Source organism: Lepisosteus platostomus, chromosome 9, assembly GCF_059453375.1.
Source record: "Lepisosteus platostomus isolate fLepPlt1 chromosome 9, fLepPlt1.hap1, whole genome shotgun sequence".
In the NCBI taxonomy this organism is placed as follows: Eukaryota; Metazoa; Chordata; class Actinopteri; order Semionotiformes; family Lepisosteidae; genus Lepisosteus; species Lepisosteus platostomus.
The window spans coordinates 36,934,250-36,960,414 of NC_142619.1; the positions used below are offsets into that span (position 1 = coordinate 36,934,250).

Below are 26,165 nucleotides of genomic sequence, written 5' to 3' on the forward strand. Positions count from 1 at the left end.
GTATTTTTGCTGCTCTTCACCTAAAAAATGCAGTGCATTAAATAAAAAAGTCCTGTTTCAATGTTTCTCTTTTTGGACAGTACAAAAAAATGTATGTCGGTTACTTTCACATGTATTTCCTGTGCCTTGGACCAACTGTATGGTATACCTCCTGCCATGGAAAAACATTTTCTCAATGGGTGTTCAGTCTTCCTTTGTATAATATTTGGGCTTCCATTCCCCACAGTGTCTTAGCTTAGACCAAAAAAGACAGCTATATTCATTTATTTAACAACCACTCTCATCAAAATTCCAAATTCAGACAGCCTGATCTGAGACAACTTTGAGTCTGTGTTTAGGCCACCTCCTGGAGTTTAAAATGCATTTCAAAGTCTGAACATTTCTCTGCATCTGGAGCACCCAGACAGATCTTTCACTGTGATCATCTTTTCAAAGCAATACCTATGGAACAGATTCTTTGTGTGGAATATCAGTGACCAAAAACACTGATATTTTTTATTGTTCTTCAGGTGCATGATAAAAAGCAAAACAGGTTAGCGAAGGCTATGTTCAAAGGTAAAAACAGCTGTCAGTAGTCCTGCATTTAAAAAAAAGGCTATACATCCTCTGTAGCAATTCTGAAGTCACTAATGTTTGTGTTCTTCCGCAAACAATACAGAATTAAAGGATGAAACTTAGCTATTCATTTAAACAAGAGTTTCCAGGAAGAGGAATACAGGTTTCAGCTGACATCAGAGTGAGTGAAAAAGATGTACTGTGCTTTTCAAAGGAACAATAACCTTAATTCCCCTCTAGAAGAGCCATTTGCCCAATATTGTCTTTAGAAAACCCTCAGAGTCTGTAACAAGGATGCCAGCACTAATAGGAACATATTCCATGTTCCTTCTTTTTCCCTTTTTCTTTTTTTTTCTTAGTCCTTCAGGAATAGTGTCATCTAACAGACAGGCCAGCTCAGCCAACCGGATGCAGGCAGCTGCAAGCACTGTACCTCAGCACTCAGAAGCTATTGGCTCCTCTCTGGGGAGTGGGGGGTGTTCAGTTATTAATGACCGCTGAGCAGGCAGCACCATGTCAATGTGACAGCTGATCGGGTGAATGATGCACCACTAACCACTGTGGAAAAGAGGAGGGGGAAATAAAAGGAGCTATCCACGGTTCCCTGCTCTGGATTGTGTGCCTTTGGCAGGCTGTAGCAGATCAGTGGCAAGTATAACGGGATTGTTGCTGGAAGCAAGGCAGTTTTCTCTCTTGCTGTGAAAAAAAGGATATGTATTTATATAAATATATGTACTCTACTCTTTATCACACAGGCTGTTTTGCATCACGGATCCACTGCTTAATGCAAACGGAGAGATAAAAGGAATACATTAGACTTTGTATGCAAGGAAATTCATTCATAATGGTAAGTTTTAATTTCTGTTAAATTTTGTAATATCTTATATGTGAAAGGGTTTGCTTCCTGTGTCATAGTAATGTTTCTTTTTTAATTAACGTGGCTTTCAAAGATAGAAAATACCCATTGCTAATATTTTTTTTTAAATCGCAGGCATTTTATCTGAATTAGGTGCAGTTTTAGGTATCAGCAGGGTAAGAGACTATTGCTGTGCTATGCAGGCTTGGGAAGATGAAATTGTCTGGTGGCTATCAAAAATGAATGTTTTGTTTGAAGCTGCCCTTGGCTTGCTGATGCTTTATTTTCATTCTAGTCGCTATAAAATTTCAGGTGTCAATACATCCAACTAAAACAGATCTCCTCAGTCCATCAGACTTAGAAATGCTTTTGAGGTCCGTACCAGTATGCATAATGAAGAACTATTTGAATTGAATTATGAATGAAGTGCCATCTGAAAAACTCAAAACACAGAGCCTGAAGTATGATTTTAAGAGGAAGATCAAAGTACATATCAGTGCTAGGCTTTTGTATGGCACATGGCCCAAAAAAGAACACCTATCAAAGAGGCTGTAAGAGGATATCTCCAGCACACATATGGAATTTCTGTCGGATTATGTCTGCAGGTTGGTTGTGATTGAGTTTTTTCCTTCCTTTAATCATCCTGTTGCAATCAGAATAGTCAGCTCCAGCGCATCATCGTCCTTATAAAATCATGTATCATTTCACAAGGCTTTTAACACACAACTGTACTGCACACTAAATCTGAGCCAGTTACTTAAATAAAATCTGCGTGATGTGTCCAAAGATCTGTCATAATTAACACTGTCACTGCAAGACGTCTTTTATGTTTAGTCTTCATTCACCACAATCACTTATTCATTTAATGAAAACGCAGTTCCTTCTATACCCTGCTGTGTTAGATAAGAGGTGCAGTAACTCCTACCTGCACACTCTTCTTACAAATACGTTTCTTTTAGAATATATAGTTTGAGAATATACCTTTTCTAAAGCAACTGATAAGAAATTTTGAAATATATCTATATATAAATTAATATATATTGATCTGTTGTGTTAAAAAAGCACAGTAGGTACAGCATTGCCTTATTTACTCTCAAATAAGCAACATTAATTTATAGTAGTAAAGGCAGATCTCTGATATGATCTCTTTCACTTTACAGTAAATAAACTTTCAAATACAGTATGGATGCTGAACTCTCTGTGGCTTTATCTTATCATGTTGATTAGCGATCATATTTCAGACAGATGAATACTGCATTGTATAATCCAAGCCAATTACAACCATCTATCTAGCCTAGTCTAAAAACCATAAAAGTTGTAGTAGGCATTTAAAATGCCAAAAAATTTGCTTTGTTTGAAAATTGTTTTTAGCCTTATTTTAAAATGATCTTGATATATTTTCTTCCTTTCTTCTTTTAAGCAGTGTTACGTTCCACAATTAGCATTCCATTCAAGTTCCCCATGTGTGCTGACAGAAGTTTTGTGAAAATAATAGCCCCTGTTTCATTTAACTATAGAGTGGATCTGTGTCGATCTGCTTTTCAGAAAAATGCTTTTGCATTTTCATCACATAAAGTAAAATGAAAAGGTTTCACACAGAGTGCAAGTCTTTTGCATTATTGTAAATCTGTCAGAAAGCCAGGAGTTTAACAATTCATATGGTAAGAAGTCAATTAATTCAGATGACCTTTGTAAATGATGACAATAAAGTAGCTCTGACAATATGGCCCCACATTCGATTTCCTCTCCACAAAATGAATGAGTTTTACAACAGGTTCACTTCTTTCACTGAAAAATGAAAGTTCTAGAGGCATTTCTTTCCAGTAAGAAAGCTGTTTACAAGAAATGAAATGCAACAAACCAAAATGAAAATGATAACAGTGTACACATTTACATTTATAAAGTATTTGTTTTTGAATAAATTGTTCTGCATTTTGTGCTGTCACTGTTCACATGCTGAACTTGTCATAATAATATATTATTGTGTCTTATAACATCTCACAATGTACAGTATCTCAATAAAATATCACAAAATTTTAACTTGTGTATACATCAGCTCTTAAAAGATCAATTCAGACAATCAGTATGAACTAATTAATTGATACTATGTGCTGGCTACTCAAGTTCAAGCAAAATGCAACAACAGTTACAGTATTTATAATGCTGTTATTATACTTTATAATGGCACACAATTACGTGAACCACTTAGACTCCATAATTATACGTAAATACTACATTATGATTTTTAAACTTAAAACCTTTACTAACTGTAGCACAACAAAGAAAATTGCTTCTCACACATTCAAACAGGATTGGAATAGGTCAATAATTAAATGTTTCATTGCCAGATTTACAAATGGCTACACTGTTTTCAATTAATTAATACAAGTACCCCTACTTTCTACCTTTGCACCTTTAAATACATTTCAATTCTGCCAATAGCTTTTTTTCTCCACTTGAGAGCACACTGCTAGTAACCTATATGCTCTAAACACTTTAAAGCTAGTTGGAGAGCTTACATACTACACCTCAATACAAAAATAAGGATGTTAATAAAAAATACAAAATACAAAAATTAGCACAAGTTGCAAATACGGACTGCCAGTGATAAGCATTTTGTAATCGGACAGAATCTTAAAAGCTATCCAATTCCTTAAACAAACAAGTAAATAAAAAAGTCTGCTGTTTCTTGTTAAAAGTACACATTCCATCTCTTTAGTATAAAAACAAATACTGTACATGTAAGAAAGCACATGTACATACACCACTATGCACTATAGCTACATATATTCTTCAAATAATTTTATAAAAGTACATACTTACAAACCATGGGCAAGACCTCATACTGTATAAATGGAAAATCTGTGCCCAAATACAAATCTAGAAAAAAAAGCCTAATGCATATTAAACTGACAAGTAAACAGTTGCAAGTATTTTACAATAATAAATATTTGCTGAAATTATTATTTTTTACTTCTGTAAATTAAATGACAATAAAACATATTCATAGGTGTTGCTTAAAAAATGTGCATAACTTAATTATACTGAATTGTATGAGTCTAGGCATTTCTACTGTCACTGTAGTTCTGCTTCATGGATAAGGCATTCAAAGTTAATAATAAAGGCATTCAAGAAGCTGCTAGCCCATTCAAATGGCAGTGTTTGCCTGTTATTATCTCTGAAAGTAAAAGTCACATTGCATTACATTGGCAGTGGCTTGAATATGCTATTATACCTAATCTAGTAATAATTTTTGAACCAGAACCAAAACAAGACAATACAGATTTATTTTTGATTAACAATACCAGAGGCTTGACAGTTAGTGCTGCTACGTCCCAGTTAAGACTTACATCCCAGGTTAGGTTCCAGACTGGAGTGCTTTCTGTGTAGAGTTTGCACGTTTTTCTCATATGCATGTGGGTTTTGTTCGAAGGACATTGTGCTTGTCTGTGTTAGCCCTGTAAAGGACTGATATTACATCCAGGTGTAGTCTCACCTTGTCCCTTGTGCTGCTGAGGGTCTAATGGATATAGGCTATCAGTTCAAAAACTGTTGTGTCATAAACTAAATAAATTCCAACATGATATTAAAGTTTATTTTATATACCATATAGACCTGAAAATTCCCAAGAGTCTGAAGTCTTCTTGACCTATAATAAATCACATAACACTCACGCTACAATGTATTATTTGAGAGTACTGTTCTATTTGAGTAATACAAATAATTATTAGAACTGAAAGATATTTATGTACCCACCACCCTTCAGTTTTGTTTTAATAACAAATAGCTAAATTAATAACTAAACATATCCTTTAAACAAAGTAACTAAGAATGCTATTTATTCATTAATTAAATAATTAAAACATCCTCAATTAGTGAATGAAAACAAGGTCACATCCTTTCACAAAAAGCTTTACAAAGGTGTAAATAAAACATATAAAAAGCAGTTGGTGTGACACATTTGCTGTGTACTGTTCTTAACCGGAAACTTAGAAAAGCTGAAAGCATGATCTTGAGCTGTCTGACAGCTTAGCATTGATTCTTAATAAATTGTTGACTTGCTGCTTATTTGCAAGCACAGTAGTGCATGTTTAGGGGAAGTATTTCACTGAAAATTTCATTATGCATACTCTGTATAGCCTACATTATGTAATGAACTCTGTTTTACCTAGAAAAACTAAATGGTAAATCAATGTTGCATGCAGGGGGAGGAGGGGACAGATACCTAATAATGACACCCACTCTTCAGCTAGTGCAAAAAAGCTGGGAAGCCGTGTACATTTCATTTAGTTGAGATGCTATTAGAATATAGAGGGAAGTGGTTGTGAAGGGCTCAATACAAGAGGTCACAGCAAGCTCCAGTGACTGAGTGGAAACAATACTGCGAGCTGGTAAATAACAGTAAAAAAGACACTGTGTTTTTAATGATGAGAAGAGGGCCTTGCTTATCAAAAAAAAAGATGCTAATGTGCCCTTGAAAATAGTTTTACTACCAAAACAGAATGTGAGCAAGGCTCTCCCTTTTGTTTACTGTAATGTATTCCATGGCTTTGTAGGATTATGTTCTCCTGTGATTTGGAAAATGTTTCTATTAGATAGCAGGAGGGTCATAGTGTGTTAAAGGTAGAATTCATTTTGTTGACTCGATCATCAAGAGAATCCTGTAAAGAGCATTATTTTTCACTAAGAACATAATATACTCAAAAACATTTATATATACCTAGTATGCATTCCATTAATCTTCATATCAGCTTGATTACAGCAAAAATTATTATTCCGGCACTTGTTGTCTTATTTATATTCGTCTCAGTGCAGTGCTCACAGTAGTAGACATTTGGTATCACCACCAACTTCTACAAGCTTAGAATGGATGACCACTGCTTTCCATTTACAGGATAATATTTCTATAAAGGCACTGCCTGCCAACCCGTTTACTGGGGGATTTCCTCTTTTGCTGAAACATAGTCTGTCCACCTCCAGGGAAGTGACTTACTGGGTTGAGTCCCTTCTGACATTGATAAATAATCAACTTGATTAATTCTTCATAACTTTTTCACAAAACTCAGGGTTCCCCTGAGGTAGTCGCTCATTGAGTTCTCATGTATTCGGCGAGGTTATTTGTATGCACAGGCACTGATGATTCTTCTCAGTTTCTATGCAACTCACACTAAAAGGGGGAGATATGTAATAGATGACCCCTGCTGGGCATGTCTATAAAAATACTGACTATAAACCTACTGAAATGCCTTTTTTACCAGAAACTAATTCAAATATACTCTTACTACAAAATGTAAGTGCTCCACAATTCAGCCTTTTCTGTTTTTCTAACTTACCATTTTGGATGTATTGTGAGTGCAATCATGAGGATCCTCAGAGGTTGAAGAACAGTGAGCCTTATTAAAGTGAGGCATTTTCCCTTGACTGCATGCCTTGATTTGTAGAAAATTAATGCCAAAGAATCAGATTGCTTTTGGAAGCTTTTAATGTTTGAGTGAATAAAAAGAATAAGATACCAGACTGATAAAAACAGCTTAAAAATACATTCTCAAAGATCTGATCTTCAAAACTGGAATGGGACTCACATTAGTATTAAAAGGCCTAAGTTTTACTTAGCTGTCAGAAAAGAGGATAATTTTGCACATTATTTCTAAGAAGAATGATTCCTATCATTGGTGGAGGGAGAAGAGTTATACCACATTCACCTTGGGCCTCAGGCCTTTCAGTAAGTGTGCTTTCTATCAGCATCTGACAGCGCATAAACCCATAGCACCTTGTAAACAGAGAAGTACCATTTTAAGAGAATGTGCTTCTCATCTGCACTTACTCAACCAACTGGTTTGCCACAATATCTGCCAATGTAATAATACATCACTACAAATAAAAAAATAGATTGCAACTGATTTTTTCTCTGTTGTTATGAAACAAAACATGGTGATTGATCCCTTAACCTGCATGCATTTTCTGTACTTCACAAATTAGGATAATTTAATTTTAGCGAACAGATTTGAACATTTGACCAGTCTTTGAGCTTCTAATGCTTTAAGGTTTGGTTATAATTATTATGGAAAATAATGTAAAAGGCCTTTAAGTAACTACATTGGGTATATATCCACAGCATTAATATTAAGAAGACATTGGTGCTCAAATGAGAAGCAAACAAGTGGATGAACACAGAGCAAATACAGTCCCATGGTACTGTACTTTCAAGACCAGATACTTGGGTAACAGTGGGATGTCTACAGTACATCCGAGTTGCTTGTGCATTAACTACTTTGCTGATAAAGGAAGAGCATTTTCTATAACTATCCATCATGTACTGTAAAAGAAAAACATTACTCATTTACCTCGCAGCACAAATAATAATTTACAAATCTTTAAAGAAAACATCTTTCTTTCCATTGTTTTTTACTGAATAAGAACAAATGGATGAATATAGAACCTCTTTTAAACTGATATTAAAAGAACATTTGGTAACAAAAGACCTATTATAACGGTGAATAATGTACTCAAGAAAAAAAGAAATGCATGGCATTTACAGTACCACAGCAATATGACATGATGTAAGTTTCACTTAACAATTCATTTCCCTTTACATTTCTTTTGAATGCTTTGCATTGACAATGGTACACTTAATATTTTTTTAGCCCGTGAATTAAAACTCAGAAGAAATACAGAACATATCATGTAGGGGATACTGCATTACAAAGAAAAACAAATCAGATTTTTCGGAGGAAAATACTGGATTATTCTGCTGGTAGCAGGTACATGAATTTTCAAAAGCATTGTAAATTTCTTATTTTGAATGGACTATCATTTCAGAAACTATTGATTTATTTTAAAAAAATATACAGGTGAACACTGAATGCAAATAATGTTACTTTAAATGCCCCTCTTTTCTTGTGCTAGAGTATTACTGTCAAAACAACTGTCATGAACATTTAAACACAATGATGCATTAATCTTTTAAAGGACTGTTCTGGGATAACAGCATTATGGGAACAACTATGCAAATTGACAATACCCCCCTCCCCACCCCCAAAGCTTCTATGAATATATGATGCATTAATATTGTGGGGAGTCATACAGTTTCTGTCATTCTGTTGTTTAGCAACCTCTAATAATCTAAAAAGCATGATGGTCAACACTGAGCTTGTCATTTCACAATTCTTTCAATCTTGTCTAAAAATGCATTAGTAAGTGCTAAATAATGTCTTCTTTGAGCTAGTGTATCTGCATCTTTTACTCCTACATCAGTCTCTTTGAAGTTTGAAATCAAAACAGCATGAATAATTTCATGTGATAAACAGTGACCTTTACGCAAAAGCTTGAATTAAAGATCAAAGATTTTGCCATTTGAGCAATTTACAGTCTAATAGACAATAATTCACTTTATTGATTTCCCTCCAAAAAGACAGTTTATGTTCGACGCAAAGCAAAAAGTTCATATGGACATTTTTCAAAGTAATATATAAGTGGTGAACAATTTATGAGGTATTAAAAAAGTTCTGTTAGAATAACCCTATTTGAAAGTCTTGCCAAACTGCAAAGTGTCTAATTACTGTATACTGATTATGCTAATAATCTACTAATTTAATATAAATTAATAAGATTGAAGAAACATATGGCTGTTCATGTTAAAATACACGAGACATTTTAGAAGTTTGAACTGTGTGGTCATAAAAGTGTGGTCTACCTACGTCTTTTTTTTTGTTGCTTTTGTTGAAGTGGAGGAGCATGTGACAGCAGAAGCACGTACATAGTTTTAGGATGATTAATACAGACATGACTGCTTACTTCAGCTAAATTTCAGACTTTGTAGGAGGTGGTGTTTTTGTTAGAATTCTCAACTGTACTTCGTAGGAATACAGTTAATTTTGTAAATTTTGTAACACTATTTTAAGTTTGTTTCAGTAGCTATGTAAAATAGGGCCTGGTCAATACAGAAATGTTCTGACTGGTCATTAAAGATAGTTCTTAAGAGTAGTGGTAAGATTAACCCTATTGTCTTGACTAAATTCCACTTTGGGCTTGCTCAATCTTGCCTCCCTAAACTTTCCCATTAATGGAACTTGTGTAGTAGGGCTGCTAGTGAATAATGGCTGCTGCACATCACCCAGGTGGGTGCTGCACTTCAGTGGTGGATGAAGTGGATCCCCTTGTATATGTGAAGTACTTTGAGATCCTTTGGGATGAAAAGTGCTATAGAAATGCAAGCACTTATTATTACAGTGAAGGGTAGCAAAACGAGCAGTGTTAATATTGATATTCACCACATTATAATATTAGATGCAAATGTTAGCATGCTTTATAGCACGATGTATGTTGTTTTATGCATTGTATTAAAGATCCCAAGCCCAGCGTGTACAGTGATTATCCTGTCTTGTAAATATCCAAAGTGGTACGACAATGCTTTTAAACTAAAAATCACACTTTTGTAAAAGATACTGGCATTTAGAAGGTTTACTGTAAGCCATTCAGATTTCTTGTATAATATAAAATGCTGGAAAACAAAGGCAAATACAGATACAGAAAAGTAAAGCATGATAACCACCTTTGTAGAAACTTATTTTCTTAAAATGATAATGCATTTATAAATTATGATAACACTATTTGTTTACAACAATTTATGATATTAAGAGAATGAGATGTTGTAAGTGGGAAAAAAATAAATCTTGTTCTGAAGAACTAGTTACTGGACATATCTTATCTGATCTTAACTTAAAATGTATTATCACTAATGAAGTGCTCAGATGAGCAAAACTCATAATTAAAAATAAGAACAAATCAAGACTCGATTCATAATTAAAAATGACAGTTACACTACAGTGTGGTAATATATGATCAGTGATTAGTCACTGCAACTAATTTGCAACACTGCAGAGACCAGAATATTCATTTTCTCCTTCTCTGCAAGTTAACTCTAATGACTTATTCTTCACCACAAATTATCACTTGGCAGTCAACACTTCTGGATACCTGTCCACAAATATTCCATTTATTAGAGACAGAGGAAAATTGTGTGTGTATGTACAGTACAAACCTGCATACTGAGAGGCACTAAAATACAATAAATGCTATTGCTGCTAATACATTTGTTGTGTTTGTAATGCCTACATTAGTACAGTAAGTATGTCGTGTGAACATAAAATATACTATATTGGTTGCATTTTTAATGTATGTAATGGGTTCAATTTTGTCAAATATTATATGAGCATTCAATAAGAATGAAAATAAGTGTTTCCTACATTAAAGGGCAATCCAAAGACAAAATGTACTGTGCCTTACTGCTGTTTGGAACACATTTTGTTATTGCGTGATAATTATGTGTCCCAAAACATTCAGCTACACTGATGGTCTTAAAATCAGTCTGTACTTGGCCTTCTGTGCCCTTCTCTTGTACAAGAAGGGGAGGAACTTGTAAGGACTCATTCTGACGCTCATTGAAGTGTTCCTGGACACACTAAAACATCCATATACTGTAGAAACAATTTGAGCTGGACGCATTTATAAATTTAATGTCGGGTATTTCATTGATTAGTAAACATTGCATAGTACCATAAATAGTGAGAATAGTGAGAATTTAGTGGACATATGTCATACGGGGACTGTCAAGACTTTAAATAACCAGGAAAATAATAATAATGTGCAGAAGTAAAATTTCAGTAGTAGTGAACCCCAAAGGAAGTACTTTCCTATTTAATCTTTCTCATGATTAGCAGTAGTAAATGTATTTTGACAAATGAAATGTTTGTTCTGGGATTAATTATCAGAAATCTTCATACTGACAGTGTGTTAATATACAAAATATAAAAAATGACACACACATACAGAAATATATACATAAACATAATTATTGAACTTACTAACTGAATTTTCATTTGTTTTGGTATATTAGATATGCATTAATTAGGTCATTTGATCTACTGCTGGGTGAATGCCTTCCCATGTTTTTTTTCCCCAAACTCCTATTTTAATCTGTTCTTATTAATTTGATCCTTCTAACACATTAATTTAATCTTGCTAATTTTACAGGTTTTCTTCATGGTCATTTTCTTCTTTTGGGATCAGTACAGCTATTTTCTTGGTGCTTCAATGGATACAATCTTTCTGCTATAGTATGTAAAGTCCATTATCATTTTAGCTTCTATATTCCAATAATGAAATCACATCCTGTTCGTTCTTTAATCACTTCAGTATCTCTTGGATACTGCTCTTCTAAGTATACATCAGTCAATGATCATCATATCATTTGCAGATATTTTAAGAGTGTTTGTATAACATGTACTCAAGGTGCACTGTATGTGCATTTGTATAATAATATTATTGCTAACATTTACAAACCAAATCAGCACATGTTTTAGTATAGTTTCTGAGAAAATCTGTAATTCTACCAATTGGTCTGAAAAATAATATTCCATAACTCGTACAGAACACACTCCCATCTACACTTGAATTGGCCCTTCTGAACTCTTTGCCTTTCTGCCAGTAGGGAACACTGCAGTGTAACTGCTGCATTTTTCGTTTTTATCAATGTCTCTCTAAGCACTGAAGTGGAAAGAGAAAGATTGCCAAGGCCTGACGTTCTTCCCTTCTTCTGTGCTTGTTCTGCTTTGGTTCTCATCTGTCTGTTGCTCCAGTGACAAGAAACAATGTCTGACTTCTCCATTCCCTGAATGCCTTTTTCCATTACAAATAATGGAGATGCCCCCTTGTGAACTGATGCGTGAGAAAAAAAGACTGACAGAATGAGAAAGACAAAACTAATCAGGACGTCCCAATTTTTTTTTCCACAAAATAATTAGTGTTTCCATAATTGCTGTGGTTATAAAGACAGGATTTTACAAGATGCTGATAGGTTATGAATTAATAAATTGTATATACAGTACCATAGGCTAGTTCTATTATTTCTTGTTAACAATATGTAAATTACCAGATCTCTTCTCCCAGATAGCGTACAAATTAAAGAAGAGTAAAGAACCAAATTTAGTGAACTACATACTACATATATAATAATACAGATATTAAAAGTAAATTAATAAAATTATATCATTTACATACAGTACATCACAAAGTATTGTATTACATGCTATAGGCGTATTTTAGTTATTACTTGCATATTTACTAGAAAAAACATAATGCATTTTATTCTATATATTAACCTTTGAACCTTACTGTGTATTTTCTTACATATAGCCTTATTTTCTTACATATAGCCTTGCATAACAGGACTTACTGAAAGTCTAACCAGGCCGTAACCAGGCTGTAGCATGTATCAAGATCGGAAATTTTTCAATGCATCAATAAATGCAGTTGACATAAGCAAAGTCCACAGTGATCTGTCACTTGAAGTAATGGCTTACTGTATATTCAGTCTATCATAAATAATGTATGAAGACTACAGAACTTCACTCTGAACTGATGTTCTCCTGTTGTAATGATGTAATGTCTAAATTAATGTAATGGGGTATTTTCTGATATTGCATATTGCATACTGTACATAATTGTTCTATTTTAGAAAATAAGATTTTTAATGAATTTCTACTTTAAATGGAGAATGGTATTATAGTGTTACAAGAGTACTGAGTATAACAAATAGAGTTAAGCTTCCTGCGTCAGAACTGCAGTACAAGAACAATTAAAAAATATATATTTTATGTAAAAATAATCTTTCCTTCCCCATCCTGTATGAGAAAAAATCTTTCTCTCGCTGGAAAGGGCTAAATTTGAAAAGCTCATCAATCCTAGTGTGCATGTCTTTGGGAGGCAGGAGGAAAGAGGTGCACCTGGTAAAATCTCCACATAAACATAGGGAAAACATACAAATTACACAGACAAATGCTCCAAGATAGCAGAGCAGTGAGGCAGGGTTGATAACCACCATGCCTCCCACACTCTTTCCATTTTGCATAGCAAAATATCAAAATTCACTTCATGTTAGAGGAGCTTCACTATATCCATCACAGCTCCCACCAGGGTGGTACACCGCATGACTGCTATTTTGTGCCAGCTTCTTACTGCACAGCACACAATGTGGAGGAATAAGAACTAACCTAGCCCACTTAACTGGAGAGGGAAATGATTGTAGGTTAAACTGTGAAAGGATGAACTTAAATGTAAGTTCTGTCCTTAGATGTTGCAATGCTGTTTATCTTATTAACAAGGTGCTTGGTCTTCTTGGACGTACTGTAGAAATAATCACTGTCTAAGGCTAAGCGACCACACCATGTTCATAGCTATCCACTAGGGAAAAATGCAAAGGCATCTTGGGTCAATAACAGTAAAAACATCTTAAATTACAAAAAGTCTTATATGGGTTTATTGTTTTTGGCACTATTCTTCGATTTGCATTTCCCGTTCAACATTTCCAGTTTTGTTTTATTTTGCAACATATTCTGAAACTTCTGGAGGTGGACTTACAGTATCAGGGAAAGTTGTTTTTTTGGCTCAGTTATCTCTAGTTCAGGATTCCCACCTTGAGTCCTAGGTATCCAGGATACTTTCTAGGTTGCTGATGTCTTTCTGGTTATGGATGGATTTTTATGTACATGTCAGAATTTGTTTGTTTTTTTTTCTGATGCAAAGGGATCTTCTTAGCAGGACTTATTTTCAAGATAAGCCTTCTCATCACTATTATGTTTAAGTGTCACCTTTTCATTGCTTTTAACATTTGTCAAGATGTATGAGATATGAGGTGTTCAATGAATACACTGTAGGTTTCACATTAACAGCTCACTGAGCCCCTGCATAATGTTATTTATTACTTTTAAATAATTTTGTTTATTGTGTAGAGCTGCTTCTCGGGATACTGTGCTTACTGATGCTGTGTGATTTAAAAGAAATACCAGATTCCCAGTATTTGGTATTTGCATTTAATTAAAATGGACAAAACAAGTAGATTAACAATTTGCATTAAGGTACTGTATGACATTAAATATAAGAACACGTGAGATATGTCAGGGAATTAAAAGTTTGCTTTACAAATCAGCAGAGTAGTCCACAGAAACCTGGGTCACACTCATTGCATCCAATCCGTCAGACTGCAGGGGTTACAGCACGCAAAATTCCAGGAAGAAAAAAAATGTTCATTAGCAGAAGGACTGAAATGGTCTGCATGTCCTGAGGCAATCCAGGAGTAACAAGCTAGAGGGACTAAATCACCATGTTCTGTGGATGAGAGAATACTTGACGGTGGTAGAGAAAGTACTAGAGCATTTTATTCACTGATGAATACCATTTTGCCCTGACTGACAGGATGGAAGAAATATGTGGTGCTACCATGGTAAACATTCCCATGCCAACTAGTGGATTGGTATAAGTGTGATGAAGTGGGAATAAATCTCCTTTAACACAAGAATACTGTATGTTTGCTGCAGACTGAGGGCAATCTTTCTACTGATACACTAAAAAGTCCTTAAACGAGCAAGCCAATCTAAAAGTATTGATCTTCCAGCAGGACAATGCAAGACCACACAGTGCTAGGATTACAATGACACAGGTTCAGATCAGCTCTAGATCCTTTTTATGCATTGAGGTACACATACTATACATTTCTTCTGCAGCTGTATTTGTCTTGCCAAGTCCTGTGAACTGGCCAAAAACCGGACACTATTTGTGAGCACAGTTGAATATACTGTATGATATCTGGATATGTTGATATTTTGAAATCTTGATAATGTCATGCCATGGTCAGCATTTCTGTCCTGATGTGAGATCAACAGCACATCTCTAATTTTGCTTGAAATCAAATATTTGATTAAATCTGTTAGACGTAAGTGTTGTATTTAATTTCTGGATCAGTATACATTCATAAACCATATCTCTATACTGTACGTAAGGTTTTAAAATAACAATTTAATGTTTTTGCAGTTCTTGTACTTATCCAAACGTATGTTGAAAAAGAGAAAAAGATACAATTGGATTAATTTATTATTATGTTCTTATTATTTATTCTTAATTATTATAATTTCTATGATCTTTTGATGCAAAACGAGTGTTAGACAAACATTTTATCCACAACTGGAGGTAAGCAGTTACAGTACCATCAACGCATGCTCTTAGTCTTACATGATAAAGACACAGTTCAAAGTCAACTGAAGTAAAAATAAAAACTTCAAAAGAAATATATTTTATCTATTTGTCTTTACCAGGTTCAAAGACCGTTCTTGTAATGTAAGTGTATAAATGCCAGGATTTAACTTTTATTAACTATACCTAATTGACATAGTTTAGGTTTACAATGAGCAAAAGAAAGTTGTTCCAGTATCACATAATTACTTTATCATTGTAACCTCTGTAATGCAGCATACTATTAATACTGATGTGTAGTTACATTTTAATTGATTCTCATTATGTTTTAAAACATAAATATATAACACACATAGACAAGGTGGACGCTGCACATTGGTGGTGGTGGAGGGGAGATCCCATTACCTGTAAAGTGCTTTGAGTGGAGTGTCCAGAAAAGCGCTATATAAGTGTACGCAATAATAATAAAAATAATAATAGACTAAGCATAAATTAAGCAAAAATGTAATACAAATGATTAAACCAAACATTAAGGTTTTTTTGAGGTTCTAGAACCATAAAGGAAAAAGTATATTTTCATTGAATATTAATCTTTAACATCACATTGATGACTAGATGGACATTTACATTTTCTCAATAGAGCCTTTAAAAATGGGTCCAATACCTGAGAGAAAGGAAATGCCTTTTCAACCATGACAAGGCATATCAATTTTTCCCAATGTGCTTCCTGTAGCATTCTGTTATGGTTTTTACATAATGGGGTAGATTTTCTCCATTATACACACAGATTAAATAATGCATAAAACAGCCATGTGAAGTGATCTCTGAATTCAGACACTTGCATTTGTTTTATAAAATACAGAATCCAGGGATATCCATTTTCTGACTTCATATTTGTAAATTTTATATGTAAGCCACCAGCTTCATTTTTCTATTTGACATTGTCGTAAATGTTGCCTTTAGGCTTCTTTACAGTAAAATATTACTTAAAATATTTCTGAACATCTAAGTTCATGAATACCTATAGCGCTGTGCGAAGCTGAGCATTGTCAATAGCCATAGATATGCTGGAGTAAAGAAAGGAGAATGCTGTTGCTTTAGATTTCTGTAACCAAATAAATTAGCATATCAGTGTCTCCTAAACAGAGGATGCTTTCTGCCACTACTAAGCCTAAGGACCGATATTAACTTTGATTTTTCGTGTCATGGTGATAAAAAAAAACGTATATCTCTTTCTTGCCTCATTACTTGTTTACATACATGCCTGCACATTTAACACCTCTCAAGGCACATTTACAGTAGGAGTGACTACATGAAATAATAATAATGTGTTACTTTTTATACCTATCCAAAGGATCCCAAAGCACTTTATATTTAAGCATGTAGGAGTAGATCCACGGGATTTTCCACTGAAGTAGCACCTACCTGGGTGATGCACAGCAATATTATGCACTGGCAGTCTCAGTACACATCAGATGGTAAAGCAAGAAATTAAACTTCAGGTACAGTAGGTCAGTTTGGTCAAGTTTTCAAATGCTATGGGATCTTTAAATACTAAATAGTTTGGACCTCGGTTTAGCATCTCATCCTTAGGACCGCTCCTCTTAAAGCATAGTGTTCCTGGTCAACATACTGGTGCATGGGTTTGGAAACTATAGTCCAGAGTAAGGAGCACTGCTTGCTGGTCTGCAACACCATTTACAGCAGAATTCTGCTTTTTCTTGGGAGTCTCCCATGCTATTACCAAGTCAAACTTTGCTGTACTTACAAGCTCTGACAAGATCGTAAGATTTAAGAATTGTAAAGTCACATCTTCCAGGATAAATAAGTTTTGTTTTTCATATTGTCTTTCCAAACAGCTTAAGTAGGATGATTGTTTGAAATGTTGAAATGGATGATTTACAGTATGTTAAGTTTTTCAAGTTATTTGAACCTAGTATACAACATACTTTAAAAGCCTCATTTCACTTTCAAATGCAGTATACTGTATAAAGTACAGTACATCATAAATCTACTCAAAGCCTCCACTAGTGTTTGCTGCCATTATTATTCTAACTATATTTAATAAAGCTTAATTTTACATTTATTTACATTTAATATTTAATGTTATCATTTATTGGCAAAACATTGATGTTTCTTATCATTAACTTTGTTTTATTATTGTAACTTTTATTTACAATATACATATCACAAGCTTAATTTTCAGTAAATAAGTCTGAGCAACATGGTTTCAGGAACATCAAACATAAAATAAAGCGGAAAGCATAACATGTTTTCTTTCTTAGATTTTGTGTTCATTATACTGTATGCTTGTATTAGGCTGTATGTTTTTAACTATACTTGTTAAATATTCATATTCGAATTTTTCAAACATTTCAGTACAGATACACAGGACCTCGCATAATAAAAATAATAAAAATGGTTATGAATGGTAAAAACAAAAATGTCTTACTTATTGACATTTATTTTATATTTATTTTGAGTTAGAGTGCAAGAATTCATTTAATGGTGTTTAGGATGTATGTTCTTTCGAAAGTTTTGCCACAGCATCTTAATGTTCAGTATTTTGCCAACAAAATAAATGGGCTGTTCTTCTATGAAGAGTACAAAGCAGACTGGAAAAATGGAAACAATCTAAATCTTATTGTCTCCTGTACAGATTTATCAGAGATCAATCTTAACTGCTGTGAAACGCAAATTGAGCAGACCAAGGACAACAAAAAATACTTCCTTGGCCCAATTATTCAGCACTGATGTATGCTGCCACAAACATCACATATTTGCATATATTTCGTATTGCAGTGTTTCAAAATCTTAGCCAGGAAGTAATTTATTGTAATCATAAGATTAATATTGATCAATGGATGACAGAATCTATTTCTAGTTACAAAGAAACAGTTTGGTTCTAAAGGAGAATCCTGTATAAATTAGAAATTGAAATTTATTGTATGTACAGTATTAAGCCCAAGACAAAGCAATATATTGTTAAGAAAGATGATTCTTTTTACTGAAAAGGCCAGTATACATTAGTAAGAAATGTGTGTTTCATCTCTAGTCTTTCTTGTTTTAACAAAGCCCTAACCCAGGTTTTCCATCCATTTAGACACAAACATAAAAAAAAATATATTGCTTGATCTGCACAAGCTGTTACAACAGTGGAATAAAAAGTGATGATAATTAGATTTTATTATCGATCAGTCCTTGTGCCCGTATGTTTCACTCAATTTTAAAGGACTGTGGAACAGGTAGGAATTATTGAAATTTGTCAGTTGTACAATTATTAACAGTATGCATAAAACAAATACAGATCTATACTGTCAATTGATTTCTCTTTCCACTTTTAAGGAAAATAGAGTATTAAAAAAAAATAATTGTATCTTCTGAGCTGCAGTTTAATTGGTGTAAAATACTGTATGCAAAAAACAAATGATGGTATGCGCTTCACACACTGTGCAGAATACAGAATTTTAATGCTTCTGGTAAAGAGGTCATATGACAATGCCCTGTTACAGTACAGTACGATGGTATTACAAACAAGAACTCCTTGACTCCTAGTCAAGAAGCCATGACATATTTAAACTTCTGATTGTAGTAATTGTAACGCATACGGCCACCATTGCAGGTTGTTTGAGCCGGCTTACCAACGCGGTGACGTCACCGCCCTTCCCTGTGAATAGCAGGGACCTTAGCCGTCGGGCTGAGGGGAGATTTCCCTTTGGCTCAACTGGCTGGGTCCCTGTTGAGTGAAGCCGATGGCCTGGGTTCGAGTCCCCAGAGGTGGTGGGGGGGGCCGACCTGAGGCGGCAGTGGTGAGGGCGCATACCCACGTGAACCTGAGAGCGCTACATACAGTAATGTTGCCAAAACTGAATGGAAGTAATATGCAAGAAATTAAGATTTTTATGACTATCCAATATACCTAAATTGTACTTTTGTATTTTTGGGGTTAGTAGCTGTCTCAAACCATCTATATTTTGGGATGTAAAAGGGATGCCTCTAATGTATGGTTTATTCACAATCAGTAAAAAAAAAACTAAAAAGAGACTAAAATGTAAATCAAGCTACTATATAATAATTAATGCTCGGATTTAAAGGTGCAACATTGTCATTTGTTTAGCACACCATATATTTGTATTAAGGAGGCAAAGTTTAAATACTTCATGCCAAAGATCAACCAATTGGATTAAAAATGTAGAAAAACACTGCAGAGGTTTAAAACAAGGCACTGTCTTTGTGTCATTCCCTTGGCAACCTTAGTCTTTAAGAAACGTTGTTTTCTTTTCTTTGATAAAACTGTAGTCTTATTCTATAGTATAGCCACTTGTATTACAGATGAATAATAATGAATAAAAATCACACTGTATTGTAGAAAATTAGATTATAGAAATCATTGGTTCAATGGGAATTAACATAAACAGTGAAAAATAACACTAGGCATAATATACATTAGTCTTTATAGTATATCACTAAGCGATAAGAAATTCTGCAGTGGAGGGGGTGAGACAACATTTTTCATTAGAAACTTTTGTAACAATACACAACACTAAGGCCATAAGCATGAATGAAATCACGTTCTTTCATTTCTTTCAAATAGTTTTTTAACATCAAGCTTTTGTTCCCAAGTAATACAATAACGTTCCTCTTCTTTTTACTTCCACCTTCCACACATTAGCAGTATGCTTCTGCTTCCTTGCCACTCATTCTAACAGCAATATTTATATCACTGTTTCCAAAGAAAAAAAATATAGAGCTGAGCAAAGGAAAGGAAATAGAAAGGAAATAATTGCCTGACTCATTTTCTCAATTGTTTGTCCATATTTTTACTTGCTTGTTTTATTTTATTGTTTTCTTGCTTCTTACTTATGGCTCTGTCTGTATAAGCTACAACCCCGAACTTTGATGTAAAATCATATGCTGTGGTTCACTAATTATTCATAATTAATTTTAAATGCTTTAAATGTGTATTGAAATTAAAGGACTTACTTGAATAATTCTTTGATTTGTGTTTTTAAAATGCCAAATTGGTAAAAAAAAATATTCATAGCAAATTTAGACAGATTTCAGAAAAAAATACTTTATTTCTTTGAAATTGCTCTTTTTTACTTTTTATGTAATGAGAAAGTGTTATTCATTTACCTAATTAAAAATAAGTGTGGTACAAATCCAATATCATAAAGATCACTGTATGCGATCCAAACTAGGCTATCTGTCATGACCTCTAAGCGGTAATGCAATATTGATTTGATTGGAGGGTCCCTTGTCTTTGTCTTTGGAATCAAGCTTTCCATATATTTGTCTTTAAGGATTGTAGTGGAAAATATTAAAGTCTGATTTGGCAACAAGCATGTCAGAGACGGTATACTCTTTATCTGTTTACCATCAATATAATCTGCATAAAATAAACTGTTTTAGCCAAGTGCAAACAAAGTACTCAAGAATTAGAATTTGTATAAACTGAAGTGTATACATATAATTGCTATAGACAAAAACCAGTTAGTTATTCATTATTTCTAAAACAGAATACTAAGAAACAGCGTGGTTTAACAGCTCCTGCTGCTGCTTCTTGTCCGCTGGTTTCATTTTAGAGACCATGTTGTTATAAAGATGTTAGCTAACATTTGTCATATTGATATTGTCTACAAAAGTGTCCCTTAGGTGAAGAGGTTTGTTTGGCTAAATGTCACACTTATCTGTGCCTGAAATATCTCTTTTTAATAGATAAATTCTACTGTTCCTACATTTTACAGAAACATTTGCTGTCATTAAGTCACAAAATCCGAAGTTCACTTGAAACTGAAAGGCACTGCAAAATTCTTAACTATATGCCAGGTAAATATTTCATCAATCTAAGGGAAAGACATTGGGATTCTTAACCTAGAACATTAAAAAGCATAGTAGGCATCTCAGTAAAATCTCCAATAATCAACCAGGACACAAGATCAATACTTTCCTTTGTGTGTATAAACTGGAACAGTCCAAGAGACCCCAATATGATTCTCCTGCCAACTTCAGCAGTTTTAATTTGAGATAGCATTTTTCACAAGAAGGACACTAGTCATCTCAAACCAGCAAGTCATTTTTATAAAGTGCCAAAACCCAACAGATTCTGTAAGCAGGACCTGGTGGCAGTATAGTCCTGCCAGTACCATCATTATAAAATACATATCCAGTCCTATTGCTGAGTTAGGTTTAGGTTAGACACTTAATGAACATGCAATCCTTCAGAAATGGTTTGGTTTTCATTGCTAGTAATAATTTTATATGTCCAATACATGCAGGAAATATCTAGTGCATTACTGCTCATATCATAATGGAAACAGAACAATAGCTAATGACTATGCCTTGGCTGTCCAAAGTGGTGGAAGCATTTGCTGATCACGATTCCTTCTCTAATCACATTTTCAACATTTTTTATTCTAATTAAGCTTTTTTCTCTTTTTTTCAGGTCAAGATGAACATCATATACAGCTATGGAAGATAATACAATTATCATGAACAGAAATTAATCTCCAATACAAATCTTTGCATATTTCACTTGCCTATGATTTTGACCTTCAAATATTCAGCTTGCATGAAAACTTTAGACAAGGAAATTGAAAGGTTGTTTCCTTTCAGTCAAGGACAACAAACGTTTTGGACTCCAATCAATGAACAGAGACTCTTTTTTTGCTGAGTAACAAATAACTGTTTGATAGTGAAGTTAGCAGCAGTAAACTGCGAAATCTTTAAGGACCTATTATTTTCTGGAGGGAATCAGTACAAGATGAAGGAAATATCAATTCATATTTATTTTTTAGCTGGGCTTGCAATGACTACTTTTGTAAGTACCACAGAAAAGAAAGTGGATTGCCCCCAGTCATGTGTATGTGAAATCAGACCATGGTTCAGTCCAAACTCTATTTATATGGAAGCTCCTACGGTCGACTGTAATGATTTAGGACTTCTTGCTTTACCTGAGAGATTACCTGCTGACACACAGGTCATTTTGCTACAGACTAACAATATTGCCAAGATTGAGAATCCTTTGGACTATCTGGTCAATGTCACTGAGATAGATTTATCTCAAAACAATTTATCCTCAATGAGTGATATCAATCTCGGACAGCTGCTTCAACTTTTGTCTCTGCACATGGAGGAAAACAAGCTTCACAAACTGCCTGACAACTGCCTACATAAACTAACAAATCTTCAAGAACTCTACATGAATCACAACCTGATCTCTATTATCACACCAGGAGCCTTCACAGGGCTACACAATCTGCTCAGGCTCCATCTTAATTCAAACAGGTTGCAGATGATCAGCAGCAAGTGGTTTGAGGCAATTCCAAGACTAGAGATTCTGATGATTGGTGAAAATCCAATCATCAAAATCCAAGATATGAACTTTAAGCCGCTTATCAATCTCCGCAGCCTAGTTTTAGCAAGAATGAATCTAACTGAATTACCTGATAACGCTTTAGGTGGCCTTGATAATTTGGAAAGCATCTCGTTTTATGACAACACATTCACAAAAGTGCCCCATGCTGCTTTGCAGCAGGTCCAGAGCCTAAAGTTTTTGGATCTCAACAAGAACCCTATTCAGAGAATACAAAGAGGGGATTTCATGGATATGTTACATTTAAAGGAGCTGGGAATAAATAACATGCCTGAACTGGTGTCAATTGACAGCTTTGCCCTAAATAATTTGCCAGAACTAACAAAAATTGAAGCAACCAACAACCCCAAGTTATCATATATCCATCCAAATGCTTTCTACAAACTGCCCAGACTAGAAACACTTATGCTTAACAGCAATGCTCTGAGTGCCCTGTATCGGATTACAGTAGAATCGCTGCCTAACCTTAGAGAAGTCAGTATGCACAGTAATCCCATCAGATGTGACTGTGTCATCCGCTGGATAAACATGAATAAAACTAATATTCGATTTATGGAGCCTGATTCATTGTTTTGTGTTGAACCACCTGAATATGAAGGCCAACATGTAAGGCAAGTGCACTTCAGAGAAATGATGGAAATATGTCTCCCACTAATTTCACCAGAGAGTTTTCCTTCACATATAAACACAAAAAATGGGAGTTCTGTTTCATTACATTGCCGTGCATTTGCAGAACCAGAGCCAGACATCTACTGGATCACACCGTCTGGCAATAAAATTATACCTAATACGGTTTCTGATAAGTACAATATGCATCCCGAAGGAACAATTGACATCTATGACATCACCGAACATGAAGCTGGATTGTATACATGTGTTGCTCACAATCTTGTTGGGGCTGACCTAAAAACTGTTTTGGTAGAGGTCAACGGATTCTTTCCACAGCCTGCTAATAGCTCTTTGAATATAAAAATAAAATCTGTACATCCAAATTCTGTTTTGGTGTCTTGGAAGGCATCCCATAACAGTTTAGCTCCAAATATCAAATGGTCTACTACAACAAAAGCAAACAATCCTACAGCTGCATTTACTGCTAGAGTTCCATCTGATGTTAAAGTGTACAACCTAACGCACCTGAATCCCTCAACAGAGTATGAAGTATGTGTGAATATTCCCAGTATCCACCAGAAAAACAACAAGAAATGTGTCAATGTAACAACAAAAGAATTAGAACTTGCAGTACAAATGAGCAAAAAGTGGAACACAACCCTAATTTCTCTCTTCAGTGTACTTCTGGGTGTGATATTTGTGACCTGCTTTCTGATTTCTGCATTTCTAAAAAGCAACTTCATTTTAGGAAACGTAAGAAATTCCAATTCAAAGGCTTCACCAGTGGCTATAGATGAATTGTATTCTCCACTTACGACCCTCTGGGTTTCTGGAAAAGGGACGCCTGCAGCTGTGGAAGTAAAAGCCACAGTAATAGATGTATCAAACAATTTCTTATAAAACATAACTTCAAGACATTTTGATTTTATACAAAATTGACAAAGCGAGGGGAAAAAGCACAAGACTGTATTGATCGTGCTTAATATGCCTTGACGCCAACTTCCTGGAACGTTTTAATACAAATGCAGAGGGTCCACACACATAGTGAATGGAGATCTCATTTGTTAATTATTTTGCTGTTCCTATTAAGTGGCATAAAAAGAAAATGTACCAGCAAGTGTTATTTGCAGTTACTATTTCAAAATGTGGTATTCCTGGGTACAGGCTAACATAGCGGAAATGGAATAAGGAAAAAGAAGAAAGATACGTCTCTGTTATTGACTGTTATATATGTAAAGAGTAGTGGAACTATCCTTGTGGTCCCAAGCAATACCTTCTGTGCTGTATTACATACATAGGCAAGCTAGAATGCCACCTGTGGTGTTTATAATGGAGAAAATACAGTAGAATAGATGATAACAGTGACTATGATGTGATATACTTTTTATGACAAAATATACATTTTTGATTTAAATAAAAATGGGTATTGTCTTTTATTAAAATCTTTATCTTACACAGTTTTATGGAGATTTATTACATCAATATGAGTAAACTTATAATCATGAAGATGCAACTGTCAAATAGAAAACCCTGTTTGAAAGATACTATACAGTATGTTACTGAGGTCCCTATACAGCATATATTTGTATTGTGATAAAATGGACACAACCCTTGTTCCAGTCATATTTTTAAAACCTCATACAAGGTCTTCTAATATAATGAGAACATTCAAACACAATAGAGAGTAGTCTGTGAATAGATTGATACATCATTTGGTTTTGGTTTTTATTTGTATACTACTGGTAAAGCAGCTAAATAGAAATAAACATAACCAATACATACAGTAACGTCACTTTGGGGCACTTTGGAATAAATACAAAATCAGTCCCTTACTTTTTACTGAATGGATAATTCTATTGAAAAAATAAGTAGTTTTTTTTCTTAAGCAGATTCTCTCTTAGTCCTTCTGCCCTCCTCTCTCCAACACAGTCATAACTTTCCTTATTCTTTTTCACATCCACAGCTGTTTGTCTGTCCTACAGGGGGAATTAGGTGGGCACAACACTCAGGTATAGTACCTCTATAGTCCTATCCCTGGTTCTGATACTGTGTGCTGTGATCGATGCATAGTAAGAGAAAAAATATAATCTTAATTAATTGCTCTGGAAATAGTTTTATTTCCAAAAGGGCCCCGGGAGGTTGATTTACCCTTCAATGTGATTCTAAAATGTCTTCTAAATTATGAAAGAAACATTATTTTGAAAATGTCATCTTAATCTCAACCAAACAGGCTTAATCTCGATACTAATGCTTTTCAAGAGTTTATTATTAACATATCTGCCATATAAAGGTGGTTAATTGCTTGAATACTATGGGTAAAAAGAGTTTGAGTTTTTTATTCATTGAGTCAAATCTCCTGGGGGAATATAAGAAATATATGTGTAGAGAGCATCAAAAGAAACATCAGGAAAATGACAAACAAAAATCAGCAGGTGCACTTACATTTTATTAAACAGACACAAATAAATTCATTATGCTTGTCTAGTCTTTGTCATTAACATGTCTGATCAACAGGAGGTCTAATGTGAAAGTCATAGGCTGGTAGCATGTGTTATCACCTTTGGAAGAAATACAAGCTGTACATTTGCAATGTATGTGTTGCACTGCAGGTTGCAGATGCTGTCTTGTGGGATTCTGTACCATTCCTCTCATACAGCCAGAACTGATAACTGAGTCCTAAATGCTAAACTTGTATGTCCAGTTTGGCTGAAATTTTGTGAGTAGCGCATTCAAAACATTACAATC

General features: G+C 34.4%; 2 protein-coding genes across 3 annotated transcripts in view; one reads left to right on the plus strand and one right to left on the minus strand.

Moving 5' to 3' along the window:
• immp2l (inner mitochondrial membrane peptidase subunit 2) overlaps window positions 1-26,165 on the minus strand; it is a 444,163-nt gene that overhangs the window by 154,932 nt on the left and 263,066 nt on the right. The gene's annotated exons all lie outside the window — the stretch shown is intronic.
• On the plus strand, window positions 1,042-24,840 carry lrrn3b (leucine rich repeat neuronal 3b). Its single transcript, XM_088644862.1, has 3 exons — window positions 1,042-1,203; window positions 1,311-1,402; window positions 21,882-24,840. Exon 3 carries the CDS (start codon window positions 22,200-22,202, stop codon window positions 24,318-24,320), a length of 2,121 nt encoding a protein of 706 aa, XP_088500988.1. The 5' UTR covers window positions 1,042-1,203; window positions 1,311-1,402; window positions 21,882-22,199; the 3' UTR covers window positions 24,321-24,840.